General features: G+C 43.8%; 1 protein-coding gene across 2 annotated transcripts in view; it reads right to left on the bottom strand.

Annotated features, from left to right (window-relative positions):
- Positions 1-206: 206 nt before the first annotated feature.
- Positions 207-24,407, bottom strand: part of ENOX2 (ecto-NOX disulfide-thiol exchanger 2) — a 51,416-nt gene continuing 27,215 nt past the window's right edge. For both annotated transcript variants that reach the window (XM_026848514.1, XM_026848516.1), the window contains exons 5-15: positions 23,210-23,416; positions 21,289-21,522; positions 20,472-20,684; positions 18,748-18,854; positions 13,044-13,158; positions 10,907-11,088; positions 9,143-9,250; positions 8,209-8,265; positions 6,885-6,993; positions 5,305-5,390; positions 207-1,355 (exon numbers count right to left, since the gene is read on the bottom strand). In XM_026848514.1, coding sequence (XP_026704315.1) covers positions 1,224-1,355; positions 5,305-5,390; positions 6,885-6,993; positions 8,209-8,265; positions 9,143-9,250; positions 10,907-11,088; positions 13,044-13,158; positions 18,748-18,854; positions 20,472-20,684; positions 21,289-21,522; positions 23,210-23,416 — 1,550 coding nt within the window. In that variant the 3' untranslated portion in view covers positions 207-1,223. The remainder of the gene's footprint in view (positions 1,356-5,304; positions 5,391-6,884; positions 6,994-8,208; positions 8,266-9,142; positions 9,251-10,906; positions 11,089-13,043; positions 13,159-18,747; positions 18,855-20,471; positions 20,685-21,288; positions 21,523-23,209; positions 23,417-24,407) is intronic.

Below are 24,407 nucleotides of genomic sequence, written 5' to 3' on the forward strand. Positions count from 1 at the left end.
AGTATGACATGGTTGCCCTCATGAAAACCTGGTAGGATGACTCGCACAACTGGAGTGCTGCAATGAGTGGCTATAACTCTTCAGAAGGGCTAAGCAAGGAAGAAGAGATGGTGAGTACCCCTGTACATCAAGAAGAGTTTTGACTGTTTGGAGCTTGGCGATCCCGTGGGCAGCCAGGGACAAGTAGTGACCCCAGGGCTCAATGATCTGGACAAGGGGATCAAGTGCATCCTCAGAAATTTGCAGATGACACCAGGCTGGATGGCAGTGTTGATCTGCTTGAGGGTAGGAAAGTTCTACAAGGGATTGGGATGGGCGACATCGATGGGCTGAGGTATTTTACCTTACATCTTACTAACCTTCGGCAGAGGGTTGGGGAGGAGTCTAACATTCACTAAGAACATGAGGAACAGGCTTTGGAAAGCATCAGGAAAAAAGTCTGTGCTGCTTGTAGCACTTCCAGAAGCTTGGTCTCCAAAGTCAAGTGGGTGGAGAAACATGGTGGTAAGCTATTACTAAAACAGACATCTGATGTAGGCTCTCTGCTCCACCCAGATCAATAGAAAATTAAATACCCTTCACACATAAAAAATTATTTACAGGCTGACTCTGCAATGCACAGATAACCAGTGGCACTGCCAGAACCACAGCTCCTAGAGACACTGCCTTCACCTTAACTGTTCAACCATTATTAGAGAAAGCAGCATGAAAAAGAACCAATTGTTTGGCTCAGAGAGCCATCTAAATCTTCTGTTTAAACATACCCCAGCTTTTAATCATAGAAATGTCTAAAAAAATGCCCTATTCCCCCCTCCCCTTTCAGTGGTTCTAGAAACCAGAAAATGCCTCTTTTTTTTGTGGCTTTAGAGGACAGTCTATGGCTGTTCCTACGAGTAAAAAGAAATGAGAAATTTGGGCACACAAACCACATACAACATTGGCAAAACATAGTCAACAACGTTGTGCTTAAAAATATCAGACATGACCTTTTTTCACAAAATAGATTGAACAGCACTTGCCCATTAACAAATAACTGATCAAAGCAGCTACAGAACTTGAAGTTTCTTCCAGTGCTGCTCTGGACTTATATATTATCCCACTTAATATTATCCCACCCAAGTCCATGATGCGTGCAAGATAATCATCAAGAACAGAGGTAAGAGGCATCCCAGGTTTTCTTTGTGTACATAATCCTGCTGCTGTTTTCAGCATTAAGTCAAAGCTCAAGTCATTTTCAATCCATCAAAGCCACAAAATTTCCACCGTTTCTCTAGGCTGGCCCCAACCCCACTCAGCTCCTGCCTGAACGTGTTCTGGAGTCGAGTCATGAGAACTTCCACTTCTGCAGTGCAAATCTGTGAAAACAGAAGGAAAAAGTCACTAAAAATGAAGATGCTTTTGATTACGGAAGCCCTGTGATGATTGGTGATATTCAAGCTGAAACACATTTAGTTGCTAAAGTACACCTAGGCTTTCCCTAGACACCTTGTCCAAATACTCATGGTGGTAATCTTGGGACAGCATGAATTGTACTACTGTCACACTTTGGGGTGAGATGGCTGCAGATATAACAAACACTAGAACTAAGGGTAAAAGGACTGTCCTAATTTTTTCCACTGTGAAATGCAAGATAATGGATTAAAAACTCCCAAGCATTTAAGTAACCGAAGACTGAGCACTTTCACTTCTGCTGTTAGAACAGAGCTCTCAGTTACTGGGTGTAGAAACCAGAGACAGGGAATTTATATTCACATTCTGAATGGTCACAAGCATTCATTCATCTACAGTGCAGCTACTGTGTCCCTAACAGCACAGGAGTTGATCAAATAGAGCTAAGATACAAGAACTGGAGGTTACACAACTGTAGAAAAGAAACCTAAATATGTAAAGTGGACAGATTTGCTAGAGTGGGTCAGACCAAAGGCTTCTGAAGCCAGCATCTTGTTTCAGGTAGTGACCCATGGTGGAGAATAACCCACTCAGTTCCTGCCCCTAACCAGACCAGAGCACTGGCACAGTCCCAGGGATGTCACCTTGATGCCTTTCAAGATGATTGGTGGCACCTTTCTTCAGGAAGCACTCACTGCAGTGGCTTTTTAAGCTTCTGTAACACAGCGAGTGTTATGTGTTTTCTGGCAAAGTTACATGTTTCTGGAAAAGTTAATGCGTCTTCTCAATGCTGTGCCCTGCAAGAGCTGAAACTAAAGCCTCTGTAGTGCCTCCATGGGGGTGAAGCACGGCACATACCTGCCAGCATCTCTACCCAGACACACATCAGCTATTCAATCTGCATCAAAAGTCAATCACACATAAGCAGGCAGGCCTGTAAATTTGACTGCTCAGGCATTTACTAGATACAATTAAACTTCATCAGGTGAAAAAAATGTTAAGATGTTGCAAATCAACAGTTTCAGGACATATAAAGAGTTCAAAGCCTGTGTCCACTTTATACTCAATTGCCTGCAATGGTTTTCTGATGGCAGCAGAAAAATTAAAACCTTACTTGTTATAGTCACAAGAATTCAAGATTGCTTCTGCTGTGTATTTGTGACTGCTTTGACACACACGTAGAGCTATCACTGCCCTCATCCTACCTGTGGGTACGTAGAGTATTAGCATCTGTTTCTGAATAAAAACATGGATATTTTCCAACACTGCAATGTAATGCGAGATCTTTTGTACATGTTCTGTTGATCTACCACATCACTGTCTCTATTTTAACAGAGTTTGTAGCTCTGTAGTTGCAGCACTGCGAGTTTCCAGGGGCTGTGCTATAATCCAGATACATATCGACTGTGCACCTCAGTGACACTTCCTCCTGCTGCTGTGTCATCTTCACCCCTGCTGCCGTGGTTTCAGTTTGACTGTTCTGTAATGCCATGCCTGATCCCACTTCATGGTCACCAGTACAAGGCATACCTGGATTTCCCAGGAGATAATCTCGAGTCACCTCCCCTATCATCCTTCCAAGCTCATGTTTGACTCTGACCTTCTCAGGGAGGCATGACATTGCTCTTTTGATTCACTTAGATTCTGCGTATGCCATCATGAATTAGTCTTTGGCTAGCACTTAGCTAGGGAGAAAAGGTTTTTACTTCCAAGAGTGCAGGGTACAATTTACCACTGGGAAGACATCACACACAGAAAGCACGTTCACTTTCAAGCCTCATTAGTGTGTAAGTGCATTCCTCTGAAAGGCCTTTGGCAGTAATTGCAGATCCACAGTTTTCAGAATGTGCTCAATGTATGATAAAGATCAAAAGCACCGGCTTTGCAAGATGGATTTGCATTGGTGGACACACTTTTGTCATCATGCTGTTCTGCAATCAGGTGGAAACAACAGTTTGAGTTTTGAAACAGGAAAAGCTCAGGCTGGCAATAGGTTGGGTAAGGCAGCAGTCCAGCCTAAGACACGAAACAGAGAATAGACACTCCAGGAGGAGCATCATCTACACTGCCCAGCACCTGCAGTGCTCACAGTGTTGCAGACAGTTTCTGTAAGGACTGTTTCATGGCTTCACGCCACCCTCAATCTTATTTTCTGCACTGTCTGCTGACCTGCTGGCCACCTCAGTGAGACTGATGGGCAGGGAACAGGGAAAGATATTCTTCTTCCTTTCCTGCCGGCAGCTTCAAGAAACCAAGTTCTACTCTAAAGTGCTATCCCTCACTCCCACCACACCTCAAGCCCCAAAATCTGCTAGATGTTAAAAGCAACACCCCCAGCCCCTGCATAATATCTAGCTCCTGCAATAATCAAGATGTAACCTGAAGAACAAATGGGAAGGCCTCCTTTCAAGAGACCAGGCACAAGAGACCTGTGCAAATCAGCAGGCTGATGTGTTTAGCTGAGAGTCACCAAACAATAAAAAAACCCAACTGATGCCATTGCAGAGGTAAAAGGACGTGCTTTTCACAAGGCTTTTCTAAGCTTATTGTAGAAACTTCCAGCAGCCCTTTTCTACACTGTAGATTCCAGAGAGGAAGTGCCAGAAGTCAGATGAATTATATGATGGCATTTCTGTAGGAGCTTCAAAGAAAAATAAAGGCAGCTGTTTGCCTCATAGACAAATTCAAGAACTAGAATGAGAAGTTAAATTATGTCTTTAAAGGGCTGGAGTGAGCCTGGAAAACACAGGCCAGCAAGCCATGCTTTCTTAAGAGTGAGGAAAATTAAACAGTAAGTTATAAACAAAAACAGCTGAAAAAGTTCCAGTCACAAGAGATGATCCTCATGTTGGTAAGTCTCCTGTTCATGAGGCACTTTAAGGAAGACAGCCAGAGAATGGTAGAGAAGCAAGATGAAATTTCCTTGAACATTCAAAGGCCTTTGCACAGTCCCTCCTTGTTTATTCCAAAAAAGAGTCTAAAGCCAGAGATTCACAGAAATACTGCAGGAAACAGCAGCTTCTTGTTGTACGAAGGAAAATGCATGAGCGCTGCTCTTGTTATTGCCCTTCTTGATCCCTGCACTCAGGACTCGATCCCTCCACTTAGCACAGACCCCTGTGAGCAGGAACTGTGAGTCAGTGCTTATGCTTTTGTAATGTAAGACCCTTGCACAGAACCCTCCTAAAAATGTCTTCACTGACAGTATCAAAACAGGGACAGAAAAGGCTCAGTGAAGGGCTACAAGAAATATGGAAAAATTTTGCTCAGACACACAAACAATATGACTGTTCAGTTTAGAGAGAATATATACAAACAGTGACATAACAGATGTTATAAGATAATAAACTGTATGCAAGAGGCTGGTTGTTTGCTCTTTTCCTTAGAGATCATAAGGTTAAAGGAAACAAAAGCCACAAACTTAAACAGAAGAAACAAAAATACATTTTAGATGGAGATTTTGAAGATGGAATTCACTGCTGCAAAATACATCTACCATCAAATGGTTTTCTTGAATCACAAGACGTATTACGCATGAACATCTGCAGTAAGAACATCATCTTCAACTCTGTATTTATGTTAATATTAAGCTGTGTAAGGGCCAAGCCAGAAGCTGGGTTGCTTTGAGCAACCTGATCTAGTGAAAGAGGTCCCTGCCCACAGCAGAGAGGTGGACTAGATGGTCTTTAAAGGTCCCTCCCAGTCCAAACCATTCTATGATTCTAAGAAAGTTCATCCCTTGTTCTCTTTCAGCAAATTATTCCAGTTGATAGACACCAGTTCTTACTGTCCACCCACCCAACTGTTCCTAGGGAGGGTGTGAAGCTCTTTACCAGCAGCACAGACCGAACACACTCAGGGCACAAACACACCACCCAGCCTGGCTCAGGAAACTGGAAGTGTTGGTACACCTACTTTGCTGTCCAGACGCTGCAGGTAGGAACAGATGTACTCTATGCTTGCTCCAAACGGGTGTACGTGAAGAAATGTTGAAATTATTCCTGGGGAAAGGAACACCACAAATGTCATTTTCATGAGAAAAGAGCCAGTTGAGAACACCAGCTCTCTATTACTACTGGCACGGCACAGAGGGATCTAATTGGGCGGGTTTGATTTTAAGTACAGTGAGGTTTGGCTCGTAAACTGTAACGGAAATAATAGCTAACCAATGCAGCTTAAAACAGACCTCACCACATTCCTTGCTGAGTACTGGTAATGTGCCCAGTGATGAACTACACTGAGATTATCATACATGTGGGGATGCAAGGCCTAAGGAGAGGGAAAGCAGAGCTCTCCTTCAGCCATACTTTCAAAGGAGCAGGGAAAGACAGAAGGTAAATGGGGAGAGCAGCAGTGGCACATGTCCCCCCAGTTTTGCAGCACTCAGTTAAACAGAGCAACCTGTTTGCACCCTGTCATGAAGAGACTCCTTTCCAGCTCATGGCCAGGACTCTACAGCAAAAAAGACTGACTTGCATTTCTGACCATCACCTGCAGAAAAAGGCTGTACCTTCGGTTTTCTCCAAAGACCCTTCCCTCTCAGTGAAGAAACCAGCCCGTGATTTGGCACAAACAGATCCATCTGGATAACAATAAATGATTTATTGTTATTCTTAAATCAGATGTAGAGGGATGGCTAAGGAGAACTTGGCTGAGTGACAATGAATTAAAAATGCCTTGTCCCAACAATACAAGGACTTCTGTTCCTCCTTTTCAATACCCCAGAAAATCTCCAACTACCCAGTGCTTTGGACTGAAAAGTTGTAGCATGCCATATTATTTCTCAATATGACAAGGAATAGGCAAGGGGAAAGGAAATAAAAAGGGCATCAGATACGCCTGCCCTGCAAATCAGAGGTCACCAATCCCTTTGTGAGCATCACTTTAAAATGCTAGCAGCATTTGCCATTCCATTGAGCCCAGCACTCTTTTCCTGCCACCCTTCCCTATCCTTCCTTTCCCTTGGACTACAGCTTCTAAAGCTAGAAGAGCTTATCTGCTTGGGATCCGTGGCACACCATGCCTGACCTAACGGTGTGCCTTGCTGTTGTGTGGGTCCACAAATGTCATCTACACTGTAAGGTGCTGCAATGCTCAAGCTGATTAAAGTCTTGGAGCCTGTGACACTGCTTAGGATCCTGTAAGGTTGATTAGAATGAAGACAGACCCTCCTCTCACTAACCACCTTCAGTGATGCCTCCCAGAAGAGCAACTTGCACTCCAGGACATGACCTGGACTGTCACTACACACAAGCCCACTTCACATGTGTGTGGTTTTGACTGAAAGGTGCACAAGATTTCCACATGAGCAATGCACAAAGTGAAACCCTGATCCCACCAAAGCTCAAGGCTTTCCTTGGTTTGAGGATTCCCACCTCCACTGCCATAACCAAAGGAACAAGAAGTGGCCAGAGGGAGCTCTGAGGTTACCTTGAAGTAAGTCCCACTCAGTTCACATCTCCAGCATCGTCACCAAGCCCATCAGAAGAACTTACCAACTAACAGAACTTCTCGTTCAGATTTCACAGGACTATTGCTCGATGTCTTCTCAACTGGACATTCCTTCTCCTGGCTGCATGCACAAACTCTGGATGTACTGCTCTCCTGCAAAAAAAAACACAGGGCCTGTTCCACGCACCAGCAGTGCAGCAGGCTCTCCTACACATCAAGCAGCAGCTTGGTCAGACTTGACAGAGTCTGTATTTTTGTTTTCCTGTTTCTGTGAGTCATTACATTCATTGTACTGCTGTATCTACTGTTTATTTTGCAAAGTGCTTCCAACAAAGCACAGCTATGTTCATGCTGCTGTGTCTGAATTATCAAGTTAGATTAAAAGCCCATAAAGTTAAGCAAAATGCCACAACACACACTTTATCAACCCCGTTCACTGGTATGACGTCTGCTCTAGAAGAGCCTTATTTTAAATAATAAAAGAAAAAACAGACTAGAAAGCCTTGCAGTGACTAATTCAGATGCAGATGTTTATTTTTCAGATGCCTAAACTGAGGCAATATGATTAACCAAGTGCCCAGTGGCTGCAAAGCATTCAGGATCAGACTGTCCTTGACTTGAGTTTGTGGTATGGAATCAAAACATAATTTTGCATAATTTATTATCCCCAAAATAAACACAAGACTGCCAGTGATGCAAAGACTTGGTGGGTGCTCTAAAAGCAGGACTTTCTCTTATTCCTACATTTTATGCGGAATTCCAGTGGTTTGAGAGCTGCAGACAGCTATAACTCTAAATAGCGTCCAACCACTAGTGAAATGGACTTGGGCCAATAACAAAGATAGAATTAAATGGTCCCTTGGGTTTGCTTAGCTTCTTACAGCAGTGCAATTTTCAACTACACAGGACTGAAACTGTGCAGTCCTGGCCTAAGCAGGCTATGGTTTGCTTCTACAGGAGAAAGTAAAGGTCTGCACTGTGGAAAGGGAGCTAGCTTCAGGCTGACACAGGGACTGCAGCTCAACCAGTAGCATTATATTGGAAATGCACTGCTTGTTTTCTCTTGGAGATCCAACAAATATTTTTGAAGGCGAGTTGAAATAACAAGGCAACAAATTACCTTGCACACCCAAATGCATTTCTACACCACAGCATTGCAAATATCTACTGTTCTTCCAGACAGAAGCTGCTAGCAATGGATATTTTGATGATTTTAATTTGTACATAAAGACAGTCTGTATGTACCATGCTTATACACTTCACAACAAAGCAAACACTGAAAAATTGCTCACTTTACAATGAGGTGTCACTACTTCCCTCAGTAAGATATTCTGACTAAAGTAGCAGAAAAGGAACCCTTAGACTTACATTCCCTTTGCAATCAACTGCATCTCTCTCCTTGTCCTCTTCGTCAGCCATGCTTTGCTATATATAGGTAAAGAAAAGGAAAGATTACTGATGATAGTCTGTTATTTCTGTTCTTTGATACCAGGCACTGAAGCTCCTGCACTGTAGATTACTGAGACAGAAAGCCATTTTTAGTTACTAGAAAGACATTTATTATCCTCCCAGCTCATAGCATAAAAAGGTTGGGCTAAAGAATGAAAATCTGAGACAAGATCTAGCATTTGGCTGTATGGTCATCAGTGAGAAGTGCTGCATAATGTTTCTTGTCTATCCTCTATCATTGATGGTACTACAGAGGAGAGGACCAAGCATATTTAGATTCATGCACAGATCCACAATCAAAAGACAGACAGAGCGGATCACACCTGAGAAGAAGCAGTATGTATTTATGCTTAGGATAAATCCAGCAAGCATAAGATTACTATAACACTGACAAAAACTTTCAATTCAGTCCCTAAAATCTAAATCTAAAAATCAACGTTTGATAAATGAGACCCTTTTTTCTCTCTCAAACGTCAGGTTGCAGAAAACCACATTTCAGTATCACTGTATACTATAAAATGAAAATTAATCTTTTATTTATACAGTTGCTTATGTAGATTGCCTACTGGTACATGAAGCAATCAGCAAGTTCATTACTGATATACACTCTCCAATCGGGCAGGTAATTTTTTCTAGTTTTTCAAAGACAACCGCTCTTAAGCCAGCGCAAGGTATCTTCCACAAGAGCACAGAAGGACAGAGGTCCTTCACTGTGCTCATGATGGACCATGAAATCCAACGACTGCATATATATATATATATATGTAGACTCTGTGTATGTGTATATATATATAAAATAAGGAAAAAAAAAATATATATATATAAAATAAGGAAGCAGTGGGATGGCACATACCTGCTCCTTCAGGTTTTCTAATAATGTTTCTATTTTTAGTTTGTCTTCTCTCACTTTTTCTAGCTCAGCTTCTCTCTTTTTGTATTCATCTTGTACTTTCAAAAGATGCTGGAAGAGAAAATATAAATTCAGTTCTTAACCTGCCTTTCACTTCCTACAATTTAAAGAATATAAAGTGAATAAGGGTTTTTCCTTGAAGGCCAGACAGATCGTATTCAGAACAACTAAAAGGTTAATTATACAACATGAAATCTTTTCTACATTGTACCTTAGAAACATCTTTGCCAATTAGCATACAAAAAAAGCATGACTTTGCAATGGGGCAGTAATTCCATCATCAACAAACCTTCACTGTCCCCAAAACAAAGCATGTGTTGTGCACTAGACTGCGGGCCTGACCCATGTTAAAACTGCCTCTTCCTCTCCTCTAGTCTAGTCTACACTATGGCCATACAAACACACAGCACACAGGGAAGAGCAGCACAGAAACAAGTGACCCAGGGAAGTCACCTTAAAGTCTTCATAGATCTCTAGCCCCATGTTAACACAGAGGTATCTTGCAATTTAGGAAAATACTCTGAAATAGCTACTAGATAAGGAGATCTGCACTATTTGCACAATTCCACATTGCAGAAAAATGTGATGACTGCTCCCCACCCTGGGCATCAGCCCAGCCATGCAGGGTGTTTGTAACCAACAGCACAGCAAGCTGTGCACTCCCTTGACTAGCAAAGCTCAGGAGAAAGGCTGGGTAATGAATTATAACCCACATGTCAGAGGTGAGCAGAATGAAATTCTCAAGCCCAACCTGGTGTCTATCAAGGAGAACCAAGGTGCACTTGGGGATGTAACACTCTGCTTTCAGAGCAAATTTGTACTCTTGAATGTATCCATAGGGAAAGCAGATGAGTACAAAAACCTAACTGAAAAACTGACACAAGCAACAGAGGAAAATGATGACTGATCTCCCATTAGAGCCAGAAGAAAACAGTACTCAAACTGCTAACAGCACTAGGCCTCCCAGAAACAGGCAAGACCAAGCCACCAGGAAGAGAAAAAGTTTAAACAGTAGTATGGCAAAGGCACTAGCCTAGCAGCTTTCCTAAATCAAACCAAGATAGATAGATAGATAGACAGATTTCAGTGAATGCTTTCTTCGATGTGTAAAACACCCCTAATCAGCTGTTCAAAACTCTTCTCCCTCAACTAGAAGGAAAAAAAAAAAAAAGTAAAAAAATTATTCATAATCCAATTGTTACAAATGAACAGCACATTTTTTTTGTCATGGCAGTTCCTCCAGAGTATTCTCACAGCACCATTCATCCTGGTAGTGGTGTAAAGAGAAACCTGACTTGCCTGACACATGAGAAAAGGGAAATCTGTTACGTCCTGCAATTCCTGCCATTTCGTCCCACAGTGAAGGTTGATGGTGACTACAGAAGGCTTTTCCTGCCACCTCCAACATCACAAACACGAGCCTTCACAGCCTTGCTGCATGTTCTTATTTTAACAGTGTTTACCAGAACTATTATATGCTCTATAAGCTTGGTTATCAGTTAGGCTTAACATCCCAAGGGCTGTGAAGGCTGTGGTTGTTCTCTGGATGAATCTGACATAGGAACTGACAGCGCTGTTCAGAAAGTTGCTCCCATTTGCCAGTTCTGATTCTGCTGAGAAACAAAATGCCTTTGTTTGTTTCTGCTCCACATCACACCCCCTTTGCCTTTGTAGCAAGGCCATAGCTACAGAAAAGTCTGGGCCCACCTTCTGCATCCCCTGCAGAGCCTGCTGGAGAAGCTTCATCTGCTGCTCCTTGGTTGTGTCTTCATCCCTGCTCGCTTTGCCTTGCTCCTGCTTTAGCAGCTCCACCTCATTTCGGTAGGCATCCAGCTGCCAGCGCAGACTGTCATTTTCTTCTTTCAGGGCTTCCACCTGTGATACCAGTGCTGGAAAACAGGGCAAGCAGGGATCAAAAGTCAAAGAACTGGGGCACGAAGTCCCTGGGTGCTCTTCCCCAGAGCACAGTGGCTCTGTAGCTCCCAGTGCCCAGTTACAAATCCAGAGCAGCAAAATGAATCTCTCCCAACCACTGTTTATGACATCTTTTTAGAAAACAAGTTCCTCTGGACAAAAATAACCTCTCAGTAGTGAATGCAGTATTTAAGTTGGAAGGAGACAAAAGAAAAAAGGGAAGTAAAAGAACATGTTGGGCTGAAATGACCATGCAGGCAAGGAAGCAGGTTTCCTAACCAGCAAAGCTGAAAGACTTTGAGACAGGCTCCACTGGCACCTTCAGCCAGAAGAATGTCTCCATCAAGTCATGGGATGAAACACCTGCATCAGCCTGGCAGCCACATAGGGCTTGATGAATTCAGGTACAGGATCGTATAACATTATGTCTGCAAAGACAGCTTCAGCAAGTTTCAAAACATACCCATGATGTGGAGGGCATCCCACGGCCTTGCTATTAACCTCTGGTACTTGGGCCATGGCCAGAGCACAGGGAGGTATGCTTGGCTGGGACTCACACACTGCACTCAGCAGACCAACAGGACATACGGCATGAGAAGAGCATGGGGTTTGGGTGGGTTTTATCTAATTGCCCTGACTCATTCCTCCAGCCAGTGAAAATATAGTCGGTCCCCACTGTGTGCAGTTACACATTTCAAAAGGAAGGATAGCAGGCAATATTCAGTAGATCAAAAACTGCTTTCCTCATATCAGAAGACTAAGGTGGAAATATATTAACTCCATAAAACAGATCTGAACAAAAAAGAAAAGACAGTTTCCAGGGTGAGCCCCTGCTCCTTACGAATGCAAAGAACTGAGATTTTGCCTGGTCATTTGGCTGTCAGGTCTGCTCTTTGCTCCCATTCACCCTCTGGCCACACAGAGCAGGGTCAGGCAAGAAGATTCTCTATAAGCTTCTACTACAGTTGAATGAGACACCCATGTAAACACACTGTGCACTGCCCTGGCCAGCTTAGGAACAGTGAAGGGGAGATGGGACGGACCACTGTTGGGCAAGAAAAGCCCTCCAGTTACAACCTGTAAATAGACTCCCTAGCATAGCCCATGGCAGTGGGAAATGTACCTGAACGAAACACTCATGTCGTCAACAAGATTTGTGCCTATTTGCCAGTGAAATGCTCAGTAACAGCAGGAAAAAAGTTGCAGAATTTCTGAGACAGCGCAGGTGTCATGGCAAGGCACCTTTTGAGACAGTGGAGGTGTCTGAATAAGCAGGCGTCCTCCTGCTTATTTCAGGAAAGGAAACTCAGAAGGCTTCATGAGGCAGAAAACAGCTTAAGGACAAACTACATTGCACAGGACAAATGTAGGGACCTGGCTACTTCTCTTCAGATGATTTAAACGAAGTGTGATGAGCACATCAAAGCATTTAGAGTCTGGCAAAACAAATCACAGAAAAATCTTGCTTTGATGGGGCCAGGGGTTGGTGGCCAGAAGGAATCTGGAAAATGCTTTGGAGTCATTAAAATGTTAATTCAGCTTGAACAGAAAGGTTGCTATGGCAGGCTCATCCCAGGTTATCATCCAAAGAGAATAAACCGGCAGCGTCTTTGACCAGAGACCTTTCTAACTCACTCCACTGGCAGCATGTGAGCAACAACAGTTGAAAGCAGCACTGGAACTCCACCAACTGCGGCACACAGCTTTGCCAGCCTCTGTCACCCCAGAAGGACAGCCCAGTCGTCAGCAGTGCACTACCAGTCACAACTAGGGCTGCCCACTGATGCCCTAGAGACAACTCCAGATAACTGCAGTTGATTTTGCTCTGCCTGTGACAATTTCAGGGTATAAAACAGTCAGAAAGGGGCTCCTGAAAGAAACTACTGAAAAGACAAGTATTTTGTTTATGAGCTGTAAAAAGTGATTTTACCTGATTCTTCTGTTTCTTTCATCTCTGATGGATCTTCTATTTCTTCATCAGACATTTCCATTTCCTCCTCTCTTCGAATACCCATTAGTTCATCATTATGAATGTTACGAATTTCCTAAGATTCAGAAAGTAGAAGGGTTTTATTAAATACAGACTACAAGGAACAACAGACTGGTTGGATAAAAAGATGTTGAAATCTAAGTCTGCAAAATGCAATTCCATGATACAAGAAAGGGGAAATGATTAAAAAAAATTTGGCACAGACTTAGAAGAACAACAATATCCAGCATGAGTCAAACTGTCAGTGCTACGGGCATTACACTGACTCTTCCATGCCCCTTCTACTCTTTGCCCCAGGGCAGGCACCTTGCCTTGCTGACAGTTTAGTTTCTCAGTGAACCCTCTCCCTGTATCTGCCCTGCTTGACATCCAGTCACCTCCCCCACATTCAGTGCTGCCCAGCCTCATATCCTCCACTGGGTCACGGCCTCGCAGCACACACCCACATCAGTAACTCCCTGCCGCCACGAAGTGCTACTGGTGCTGGCCACTGCCCCGCAGCCCCACGGGTTGTGTCACTCCCACCCTTCCCTGACACCATTCTGCCCTGCCTCCACCCTACTGGGTTCCCACCCCACACTCTCCTGCTCAGTGCCTGTGACGGATGCACCCACTCTGAGCGAGTGGTACTTTGGTCCAGCCATCACCAACAAATATGCCTGACTGAAGTCAGCCCGGCTTTGCCAACCAGGAGACATTGTGCTAGGCCCTTTCTTCTCAGGAGCCAACAGCACCAGCCTCAGCTGGGAACAGACCAAACTAAAACCACTACAGCAGCGCACTTGGACATACACCACAGAACGTCTGACCACAAGTCCATCACTTGACACTACAAATATCTGTAGCCCCCCTGAGCCCACTGAGCTCTCCTGTACAGCAGCAGATGCATGGTGATGATCTCCATTGAGCAGGGATGCCTCTCTAGGTTACTCCCTCAAGGCTGAGAGACCCTTTACCTGGCATCTGATATCTGTAACGGGGTAAGCAACATTTTACATTACACCTAGAAGTGTATTATATGCTAGCAACATATATATATATATATATATATACACAGCTATAGACCAATTATTAGAAGTGTAGTAAGTAGTAGTGTTTGACCGCTGTCTAATCACTGTCAAATCACTGTTTAATAACCATTCAATTATTGCTTAATCACCATTTACCATTTAATTATCATTCAATCATTGATTAAAAGTAATTTGATCATCAATAAAACCCTTTTAGTTAACTTCACAACAATAACTTCTCCTAATAATTCACCTGTGACACCAGCTCCACTGGTGATGTCCCCTCCTGACACATCTCCCTGGCATTTCTTTCTCCTGTCATATAACATATCCTGCACCCTCCAAGCCCTGGCCTACACGGTGCCCAGTACTACCTCACCACACACTTCTCTTGCCAGGCTGCAGCATGACCATACCCATGACCCATGCTGCTGCCCCCTCCATTCCTCCCTGTTCCATGCCTCCTCCATGCAGCTGCACAGCTACAACAAAACCTACCCAAGCCAGAGGTTATGCCAGTTAGAAGCAGGAATGGGGAGTACATACAGGCCAGAGACTGCTCAGCCACCTTCTGACCCTTATCAATCCTGGTGCACTTTGAAGCTTCTCTCCCCCTGTGCCCACCACCAGTGCTCAGCCTGCCCCACAGTGACTCTCCCTCCAGCTGCTGGGATCCTCCCCACTCTGTCACAGCCTTGGTCCACATTAGGGATCACAAAGGAACAGATATGCCACCTCCTACACTGGTCCCTGAGCCACCCCAGTTCCTGCTTGTGCGTGTTCTTTCTGCTCCATTCACCTCATCCAGGTAGAGCCAGCCAACCCCACCTGCTCCTCCAGACAAGATCCTCTGCTCCATCCTCTGCTCCAGCCAGCTCCCACTGCGCAGGGACAGCTCTGCACAGACACATCAGCCCATTGGCAAGGCAAGCGAACACCTTAGCTCAGCCTCTCCATCCCCTCTGCAGAGCAGGACAGGCAATGTTCAGAAAACAACAGTCAGCTATTCGAGGAGATATCAATGTCAAGAATACTTACTAGAGACTACAACAGGCGGCCAAGTGTCCCTACCTGTTGTCTGTTTACCACAACTTCACTTGGATTATACACTCCACAAACAGACACAGAAGAAAAGATATAGAAGATCTGCTTATAAAATAAAATTAATGTCCAGCTTTTTGTAAATTTTTCTCTAATGGCCTGAAACTTTCAAAAGCTCTGCTTGCCAGCACCAAGCACATGTCCACTAAGAGTAGCCAACAGGGAAAATGACCATACTTCCAGCTTGGATGAATGGACACCCTGGGAACAGCAACAGGGAAAGGCCAAGAACAAGGCAGATCTGAGTGCGATGGGCAGTGCTGGCTACACCTCCAAAGCAACTGCTGCCTGCCCGAGAGACCACCCATAAAATGGGTTGGAGATCAGAGAAAAATCTTCTCATTGTCTTTAACTGACTCTGCTCAACAGCTGAAAGCCTAACGTGGCCTTGAAGCTGGAGAAGGCTGCACAGAGCACAGCACAGAGCTGGGCCAGGCTGCACAGCAGGCTATACCATGGTTCACTGCGCCCAAGGGGGAGCCCTGGATGGGAGAGGAAAAAAGCATCAGAGAAGCCAAATACTTGAGTTAGGCCCTTCCTAAGCAAGGAAATATGCTGGCTGGTAGCTACCATAGCATGGTGGTTCACCAGGTCTCAAGTTCTGAGGCTTCTCAATGAGCTGCCAGCAGGTACAGGACTTGCCAGCACTGCCTGGGAAAACCACCTTCCATTGATACCATTGATAAAAATAAAACCCTGGCCTATTGACTCCCCAACACATACCCATTCCCTAAGCTGCCCACCAGGCTTTCTTCCGTTGCAGTGACACACAGGTTTAAATTCTGCCAAAAGCTTTACCAAGAAGATGCATCTTGTGGGTCCATCTTCCTTTAAGAGAAGACCTGCTAAGCTGGGAGAGACCAGCAGGCTGAGCCCAGCAGCAAGTACTCCTGGAAGAGGCCTCACCAGTGGTCTCACAGCCTCTTCCCATCAGAAGAACTTACCTTGGAACAAAAGACAGCTCCAAATGGAGAGAGTGCTCCCACCCCAGTCATAGTAAGCAATCTCAGTAAGCAGGAAACAACAGGAGCACTAGGGCTCAAAGTAAAGGCATCATCTGAATCAGACTCTCCACCTGGCTTATCAGGTATAATACAAAACATCAGCTCCTCCTTTAGCTACTACGAAAGGTTTGACTCAGTGGGATTTGCAAAGAAAGTCCCAAAAGTGCAGTCGCATGAGGAGATCACAGCTGGAAACTTCCTGGGAAAACAGTCATTTAGAGTTTTCCAATGTTGTGGAGGACTGATCATCTGCTTTTTACCAGAAGGCCACTGGCTGGGTATCCAGCTCTACGGATTTGCCTCAGGTCGCAGCTATACGGGAAGGTGACCTGCATATACCCAACCTAGGGGTGATTACAGATTGCCCACATTTACTTTTGATGTGAAACAACCTTCAAGCTAAAAGATGACTTCTGGCTTTGCTGGGATATACTTGTTTTCCAAGTTTGTAACAAGGAATTTGATACTTGAGAAATACACTCCAGCTCTGGGGTCCCCAGCACAAGGAAGACAGGGACCTGTTAGAGCAGGCCCCAAGGAGGCCCCAGAAATGGCCAGAGAGCTGGAACCCCTCTGCTAGTAGGAAAGGCTGAGAGAATTGGGGTCGTTCATCCTGGAGAAGAGAAGGCTTCAGGCAGACCTTAGTGCAGCATTTCAATAAAAAACATGCACAGAGTCACTAAATTTGTACTCCCCATGATGGCCTTTCAATATATAAAGACGACTCAACAAGAAAGACAGCGACTTTTGATCAAGGCCTGTAATGACAGGACAAGGGGCAATGGTTTTAAACTAAAAGAAGGCAGGTTCAGATTGGACATAAGGAGGAAATCCTTCACGATGAGTGTGGTGAGACACTGGCACAGGTTGCCCAGAGCAGCTGTGGCTGCCCCCTCCCTGGCAGGGTTCAAGGCCAGGTTGGATGGGGCTTGGAGCAACCCCACCTGGTGAAAGATGTCCCTGCCCATGGCAGGGGGTTGGACTAGATGGGTCTTTGAAGGTCTCTCCCAACCCAAACACTTCTGCAATTCTGTGGTTCTATGCATAAGCAGTCTGGAAGACAAATCTTGTAAGAAGCCGTATGAAATGAACCAACAGAACCAAGCAGAAAACACGTTTCTGCGTTGCAGACAAAGTTCAATATTCTTTATTACTGCATCATGAAGGTTAAGAAAGCAAAGCCCATATAGTTCTTACATGTGACCTCTTTCTCAATGGAAATAGGAATGATACATGTACAATCTCTTTCCAGAAAAGAAATTTTTCCTGTTTATAAATCATGTTCTTGTCTCAAATCTGTCATTCATGCCTTTGCAGGTGAGATCTATGGAGAGAGGCTTAACCAGCTACTTGACACACTTTTTTCATTGGTTAATGTTACACATACATGGAAATATCAATGCATCATCACTTCACTAAAGATTAACATCAACATACACTATAAAATAAGGATAATGTACATCACAAACATTTTGCACTAACAGCCAAGAGTGCTGGATTAATTATTGTTTCACCAAAAGCAACCCTGTAAGATCTCCCTCCTATATGAAAGTATATAGTGATCTGCTTCTTTCATTTCTATGCCCTGGCTGAGACAATCCCATGCCTTTCACAGAAACTGACATCCTTCAGATTAACAGGTTTCTTTTTAGACACTCATTATTACAGGCTCAGTTAAAAAAAGATGGTATAAGACTAACAACCCAGACTAATGTTTTCAGAGGTGGTTTAAACAAAACTGTTCTATCACCAGGACAAGACCAGGAGGATCCACATGGGTCAGAGGCATGGTGCCAAGCACTGCATGAAGAAATGGTGAAAATATGTATTTCATCACAGACTTCAGGACAACCATCTCCCAAAACAATCACTTTTTCAAGAGACAGCCTTTCTTTACCTTAGCCTTACTTTTTCTGACATTGTGCCTGACTCCAGTAAGATTTGATAAGATCAGATAAGGGACTGAGAACTATTCTTCCTCTTGCAGGAAGAGCAGTTTGAGTGACATGCCTTCTTCCATCAATCCCATCCTTGTTACCACCTTTACATCCTGTATCTCACTAGCAATGTCACTGCACGTGACAAATACACAAATATAAGAACATCCTCCTTCAAGTTTTCCAGACTGTCCAGCTGTAATTATTTCCACCTCTCAAGTCTGGTGATAAAACAGATCTCTGATGATGCTTAGGATTTGTTGGGGTTTTGGGGTTTTTTTTTCTTTTTTTTTTTTAAACATTTAGCTAGAAATCCCTCTTGCTTTAACATTAAAACCATCAGAAAACAGATCAATAATTATTATTATTGTGCACAACTTCAATCAGCATACAAATCTCAGTGTGTTGCTACGAGTAACACAAATACCAAGAGAAAATTTATTACCTGTAACACAAGAGACGACTGAGTAATTCCCATCTTACACTGAATTAAGACCTTGTTATCCATGCGAGCATTGTGCAAACTTAACATCAATATCCTGACAAGAAAGAGACTGTGCTAGAGGATCTAACACAATAAAAAATTACCAACCTCTGCTTGTTTGCACCACACGCTGATGTTCTTACGCTGAGCTTTCGTGAAATGGTCCCAAGCCTTTTGTTTGGAGGCAGAATGGTACACGGCCACTATCTGCTCGACTGTAGTATCAAATCAGCAGTCAAATCAGGCCAGAATATCATCCAGAGAGGGCGAACAAGAGGAGTAAAGGAGTAAAAAAGTGGAATCAGGCAGGTGGTTTGGCTAACCTTTTCTTATAACACTGTACTGCGCTGAAGCTATGCTCAGGAAAGGGACTCTGTGCCTGGAAAGAAAAGTGTGGACTTCACCAGGCCAGTGTCAAATGCTTACAGAGTAACGATCAACTGGGAAAACGGCATCTGCTCTGAACTGAAAAAAAAGGAGGCACGCATTGCACTGAAAAATATTCAAATACGCTGTGCAACGCTGCCTATAAGCATAACAAGTACAGCCAGGTAGCACTCACTCTGTAAAATGGGATGATTAAGTCCAACTGTGAAAGCCGGCACTTTAGATGTTCATCTACCCAGCAGGTGCAGACTCGAAGAGTGCCACAGCCTGAGCACTACTGCATCCCGCCTGTGCATACCACAGAAAAAGGATTCTGGCATCAGCCATCAACTTGTTTTGTTCCAGAGATTTATTCCTTCTATTTTTCTAGAAAATTTGCAGAGGATTTTGAAAATACAAAGTGCCTCTCCTTGGATGAGAATTCACCCAACAGCAGAAAGCATATCTACCTGATTTTTAAAAAACTGTCTTTAATTTTTTATTTTTTTTTTTTACTTGTAATTTTGTAGTAGACATAATTCTTACAAAGTAAAATCAGCTCTCTGCTACTTAGATTAACCTAAGAGCAGATGAGATATCAGTGGGTGTTTTATATAGTGGAGTTGCATACTATTGTCTATTACTACTTACTCTGCAGTGCTTACTGTATTTCCCTCTGGACCGTGTGCCCAAACTTTTTACCATGAACAGAATTTATAAAAGAAAAAAAAAAAATTTACAAAAAAATCAAGTATCAAACAAGTAACAGCCAAAATTATTGAATATAAAAGAGAAAGTTAAGAATGTTCAAAACCTAGCCAAGAGTCTCAAGGAGACTTAGTACAATTGTGGAGAAGGTACTCTGAAAGACACTCTTAAAAAAAAAAAAATCAGACTTACTAAAGAAAGAATGTGTAACAGGCAATGCATGGTTTGAGGAACTGTTATAAATCACATCTTGGAACTAATATAGCCCATGCCTCTTCCTTGACTTCACAGTTTAATAAAGTACTGGGATTTGGAAGACTCAAGTTGAAATGCTGTTCTGCAACAGGTTTTCAGTTGTGTCTGAGAACAGGGTGCTGGGAACACTCAGCTGCATCCTACCTTTGGTGAATAAATCCTGTACACTTCGCTGAGGCACCAGATTACCAGGAACTTACCTTGTCTGTACAGAGGAGTTGAAAAGATGACAGAACTACTAATAGACTATAATTAAAAGAGGGAAAAAATTGAGAATTCATTCTCTCCTCCCCCCAGATATGAACTCTTACTCCAATAAAAAGTACCACAAGAAATTTTTGCCAAGTTAAAGACATATGCTTCTAAATTAACTATAGCTGCACAGAAGCCATTGCTATTTCTTTTCCTGAAGCCCTTTAAGTGTTGCCTCTCCAGACACTAGAAATTAAGCAGCTTCCCTACAACAACAGACAACCAATATTCAGTGTGGAAACATTACTCACACTGAACCAGAATCCCTGAGAGAGCAAGTTTGAATTTCTCTTTAGCTTCTTCCATCTCTTTCTCATGAGCGGCTTTTTCATTCACTAGTCTGCGAATGTGGCTGTTGGCCGACTGGATCATGGAGTAGAAGTTGTTGGCAGTCCTCCTGTTCACTTCTCCACGTTCTATCCAGGTCAGCAAGGTCTGGATGGCTTCTAGGAACTTTGTGTCATCTGCGGCAAGAAAGGACACCTTTACACCATAGAAACACAGGGTCACCTGCACAGCTTTCAGATCCTTTCCCTGGCACTGCGGAACTGCTCTCTTTAGAAGATCAACTTACTTCAGGTGGCTAACCACAATTCTCGAAAGCATGGCGTTATCTGAATACAAGGCTATACAAAGGAAGGCAAGTCTAACACCAAGCTGATGGAGCAAACCATCTGTTGAGGCGCAACAAAAGGACCACTAACTGCTAGAAACCTACTGGAAAAGTTCATATGATTATTCATATGTAGTCTTCATGAAAGAAAATATCCTCCAGCTCCAAAATAGTCAGGCCACACGTGGGTCTTAGGCCTTACACTAGTCCTTTTAACATGAAAAAAAATGGTTTGGAAGAAACTGTTGTATAGGTTTGTTTTTACACACAAGACAAACAATTCTGAAAAAGAAATGGCTAGGAGAGCTGCTGTGTGCAGGCCAAGGGCTCAGTCTGAATGGGCTCTGCAAGGTCTAGATAGTGTCATCATTTCAGTTCAGCAAGACAACCAGTGAGTACAAATCTCTGCCCAGGATCTGCACATAAGGGTGGCTGTGGCCTGCAGAACCACTTACCTTTCAGTTTCTCAGCGACAACACTGCACTCGTGGTCAGAATAATGGACAACGGGAGGTGGGGAGGGCGGGCGGAAGCGCTCCTCTTCCAGCCTCCTGCGATGGCGCTCCTCTCTCGCCAGCATCCGCTGCTTACACTCCCACTCATACAGATCATCCCGAGCCTGAGCAAAATCCACGTGCAGGCGTCCAGTATCCTTCTTATCAGTGCTGGAGCCCAGCCTGATGCGATAGCCTGGCAGCAATGACAACAATGTTCAGACAGGACAGGTGACTTACCTTGGGCTCCAACCACCCACCAGTGCCCATCTCTCATTCCCACAGAGCCAGAAAGCCCCGGAACAGAAGAGTTTACTGAATTAAAGTTTAGTGCACAGAGAGTGATGCTGCAAAAAGAAACATTGTTAGGAGGTTTGCTGCCATCTGCCTCCGTTTTATACATGCTAGGCAAGATCTTACATAAGACTGTTCCTCCTCAAAACACTAGGAGGTACTGGGTGTTAAATAGCAACTGTTTAATCGCATGTAACCTCTCAGGCTGTGGGACTAAGCCCAGCTGTTCACATGGGGAAGGTAGAACTGCCTTGGATTTTTCCACACTTTCACAAACTCCAGAAGTTGGGGATGGGAAGCAGGGAAATGAGAGGTGAGACACGGCAAAGAGGCAGCACATGGATGGTGGCAATCTTTGGAACAGCCCCCATCATCCGGTGGGAGTGGGAATACGGTCAGTGAATGTGCACATCCACTGTGTGGGAGCTTTTCTCACCAGCATGGTTTACAGGATTCGTTCTCTGGAGTTTCACCTCAAACATGCTAGAAGGCTGTCCTCTGTGATTAAGAAAAGCACGAGTGGGATGTGCAGAAGAAAGTCTGAACTCCAGAGAGACTTTGTACAAAGAACAAGCCCAGAAACAACACTTGTACATGGAGGACACCAACCACTGTGCACATGACCGTGGCTTTCAGCAGGAGGAACTACAAGCAGAGAATGCCTGCAGCTAAAGAGGCTGTATTGGTTATGTAGAAGGAGTAACCACTAAGAGACACAGTTCTTACTAACGGGGCACTGCAATTCAAATCAGTAGTCTCTGGAATGAGACACAATGCTTATAATCAGTCAAAACAGACTACAGAAAAGTTTCCATTATTTTAAACAGCAAAGAGGGTTTCCCTCATCCTGACAATCTCATCTCTCTGGAAAGAGTACAGGCTTTGGAGGCAGTACCCTGGTTTGTTAATATACTGAAAGAATGAATTTGGAAGGGATTTTTAGCATGGAAATAGAAAGTATTACTGTACTTTTCTAGAATGGTGAAGAGTCAGGTGGAGAGCCCAGGCTGCCCAGGGCAGATATAACCAGCACAGCAAATGCGGGCTTGGCTGAAAATTCACAACCTGCCAGCCACGCAGAGCTGTGAACACCTGTCTCTGTCCTCCATGAAACAACCTCTCAAAACTCTGTGGATGCAGAACTGGGGCTCCCTAGGCAAAAGGTGCCCAGGTGTTTCACCTCTGATGACTAACAGAGAAAAAAAATATCAATGAACGTCAAGCACACCATCCAATTAACCAGCAATTGAGAGCAACTGCAAATTTTTACAGGACTCTGAAGCATTATCTACAGAATCAGCTGGACATTTATCTAACAGGTAAGCTGGGTATGGACTCTGATTGTACCTCATCCAAATGTTTTGTAAAGGTTTGCAGTACCCAAGGTAACAAAGCATTCCTATCTTTCCTGTCAGGAGCTGTTTTCACATTTGTAAGCAGGAATGCAATAGCAGCAGAAAAAGAGGCAAACTAACACAACATTAGACAAATCTTCCAACTGCAACAAAGCCATCATTGTAACTATAAAGAAGCCATTACACTGCTGTCCTAGAATTTTAAGTTGCCACCTGGGACAGGCATACACCTACCAGAAAGATAAAGTGCCTTGTCCACCATGAACTCCTCAGCAAAGCGGATATGACAGAAATTCTTCTTACTCTTTCGAATAGCTATGACTTCCCCACACTGTTCAAACACTTCCATAATGATCTGTTCAGTCCCATTTTCCGGCAGTCCTCCAACAAACACTGTCTTACACCCTGGGGGCCTCTCTCTTGTTGCTGGAGGGGGTAGATCTGAAGAGAGCAGGACAGAGAAAGCAGACCAGGTTAGTTTTTGGTTTGTCAGCACCCATAGATCTATAGCACTGCTGAGGTGCTGTACAAGAACAAGCACATTCACCAGCCTGTTTCCAAACAAAAGATCTCAGGAGCCTGAAGCCCTCCAAACACTCTCCCTAGTGCAAGCGAAGGCTCACTGAACTCCTGCTGTAGAACATGAGCTGCACCAGAACCTCAAAATTTTATCATGGGAGGTGCTATACAAGCACAGCTTAAAGGACTGTCCTAATGTAAAGAATACATATAAAACATATACAGGGGGATCCTAGAGAGCAAAAAGCTATACAGCAGTCTGTAAAGGGTCCAAAGGATTAATGTTAAGGTAAGATCATAAACCAAATTTAGACTAAAAAGATATTACAGAAGGAAGAGATGAAATCCCAGTGGGAGTTCAGTCAACACTGTGTACACAGACCTTAGGCTGAAAAACTACAGCAAGTGTGGCTACAAGAAATCTGGGAGGAACAGGTACCTCGAAAGCAGCATCTGAGTGTTTCTGTGACAGTTACTTGTTTGCCAGCATGAAGATATGTGCTACTTTATTACATGTTTGGAGGCCAGGAAGGGACTAACAGTGTGTGTTCCTTCTAACACAGTGCTCAAAATTCTTGAATTCTTGAACTGGTTTGTCAAGGAGTATTTTTTTTTAAAAAAAAAAAACCACCAACAACAAAAAAAAACCAACCTCACAACCCCCCAGCAAAAACAAAGCCAACCCAACCCAAAACTGCTTCCAGGACAGCAAAACAGGTCTTATTTTGAGGATGGTGAACCAAGAGATAAATCAGACTGGGCATTGCAAGAGTTTAAAATGCTGGGCGCAGGACCACCACTCACTCCCAGTGCTGGAAGCCCATCAGGCTCGGGTGCCCTCTGCTGGCACCTTCTTATGAATTGTACGTAGACACACATTTACAGACATCTCCCACAACTTCTCTGTGTACTC

This window comes from Athene cunicularia (assembly GCF_003259725.1).
Source record: "Athene cunicularia isolate RWA chromosome 4 unlocalized genomic scaffold, athCun1 chr4_part3, whole genome shotgun sequence".
In the NCBI taxonomy this organism is placed as follows: Eukaryota; Metazoa; Chordata; class Aves; order Strigiformes; family Strigidae; genus Athene; species Athene cunicularia.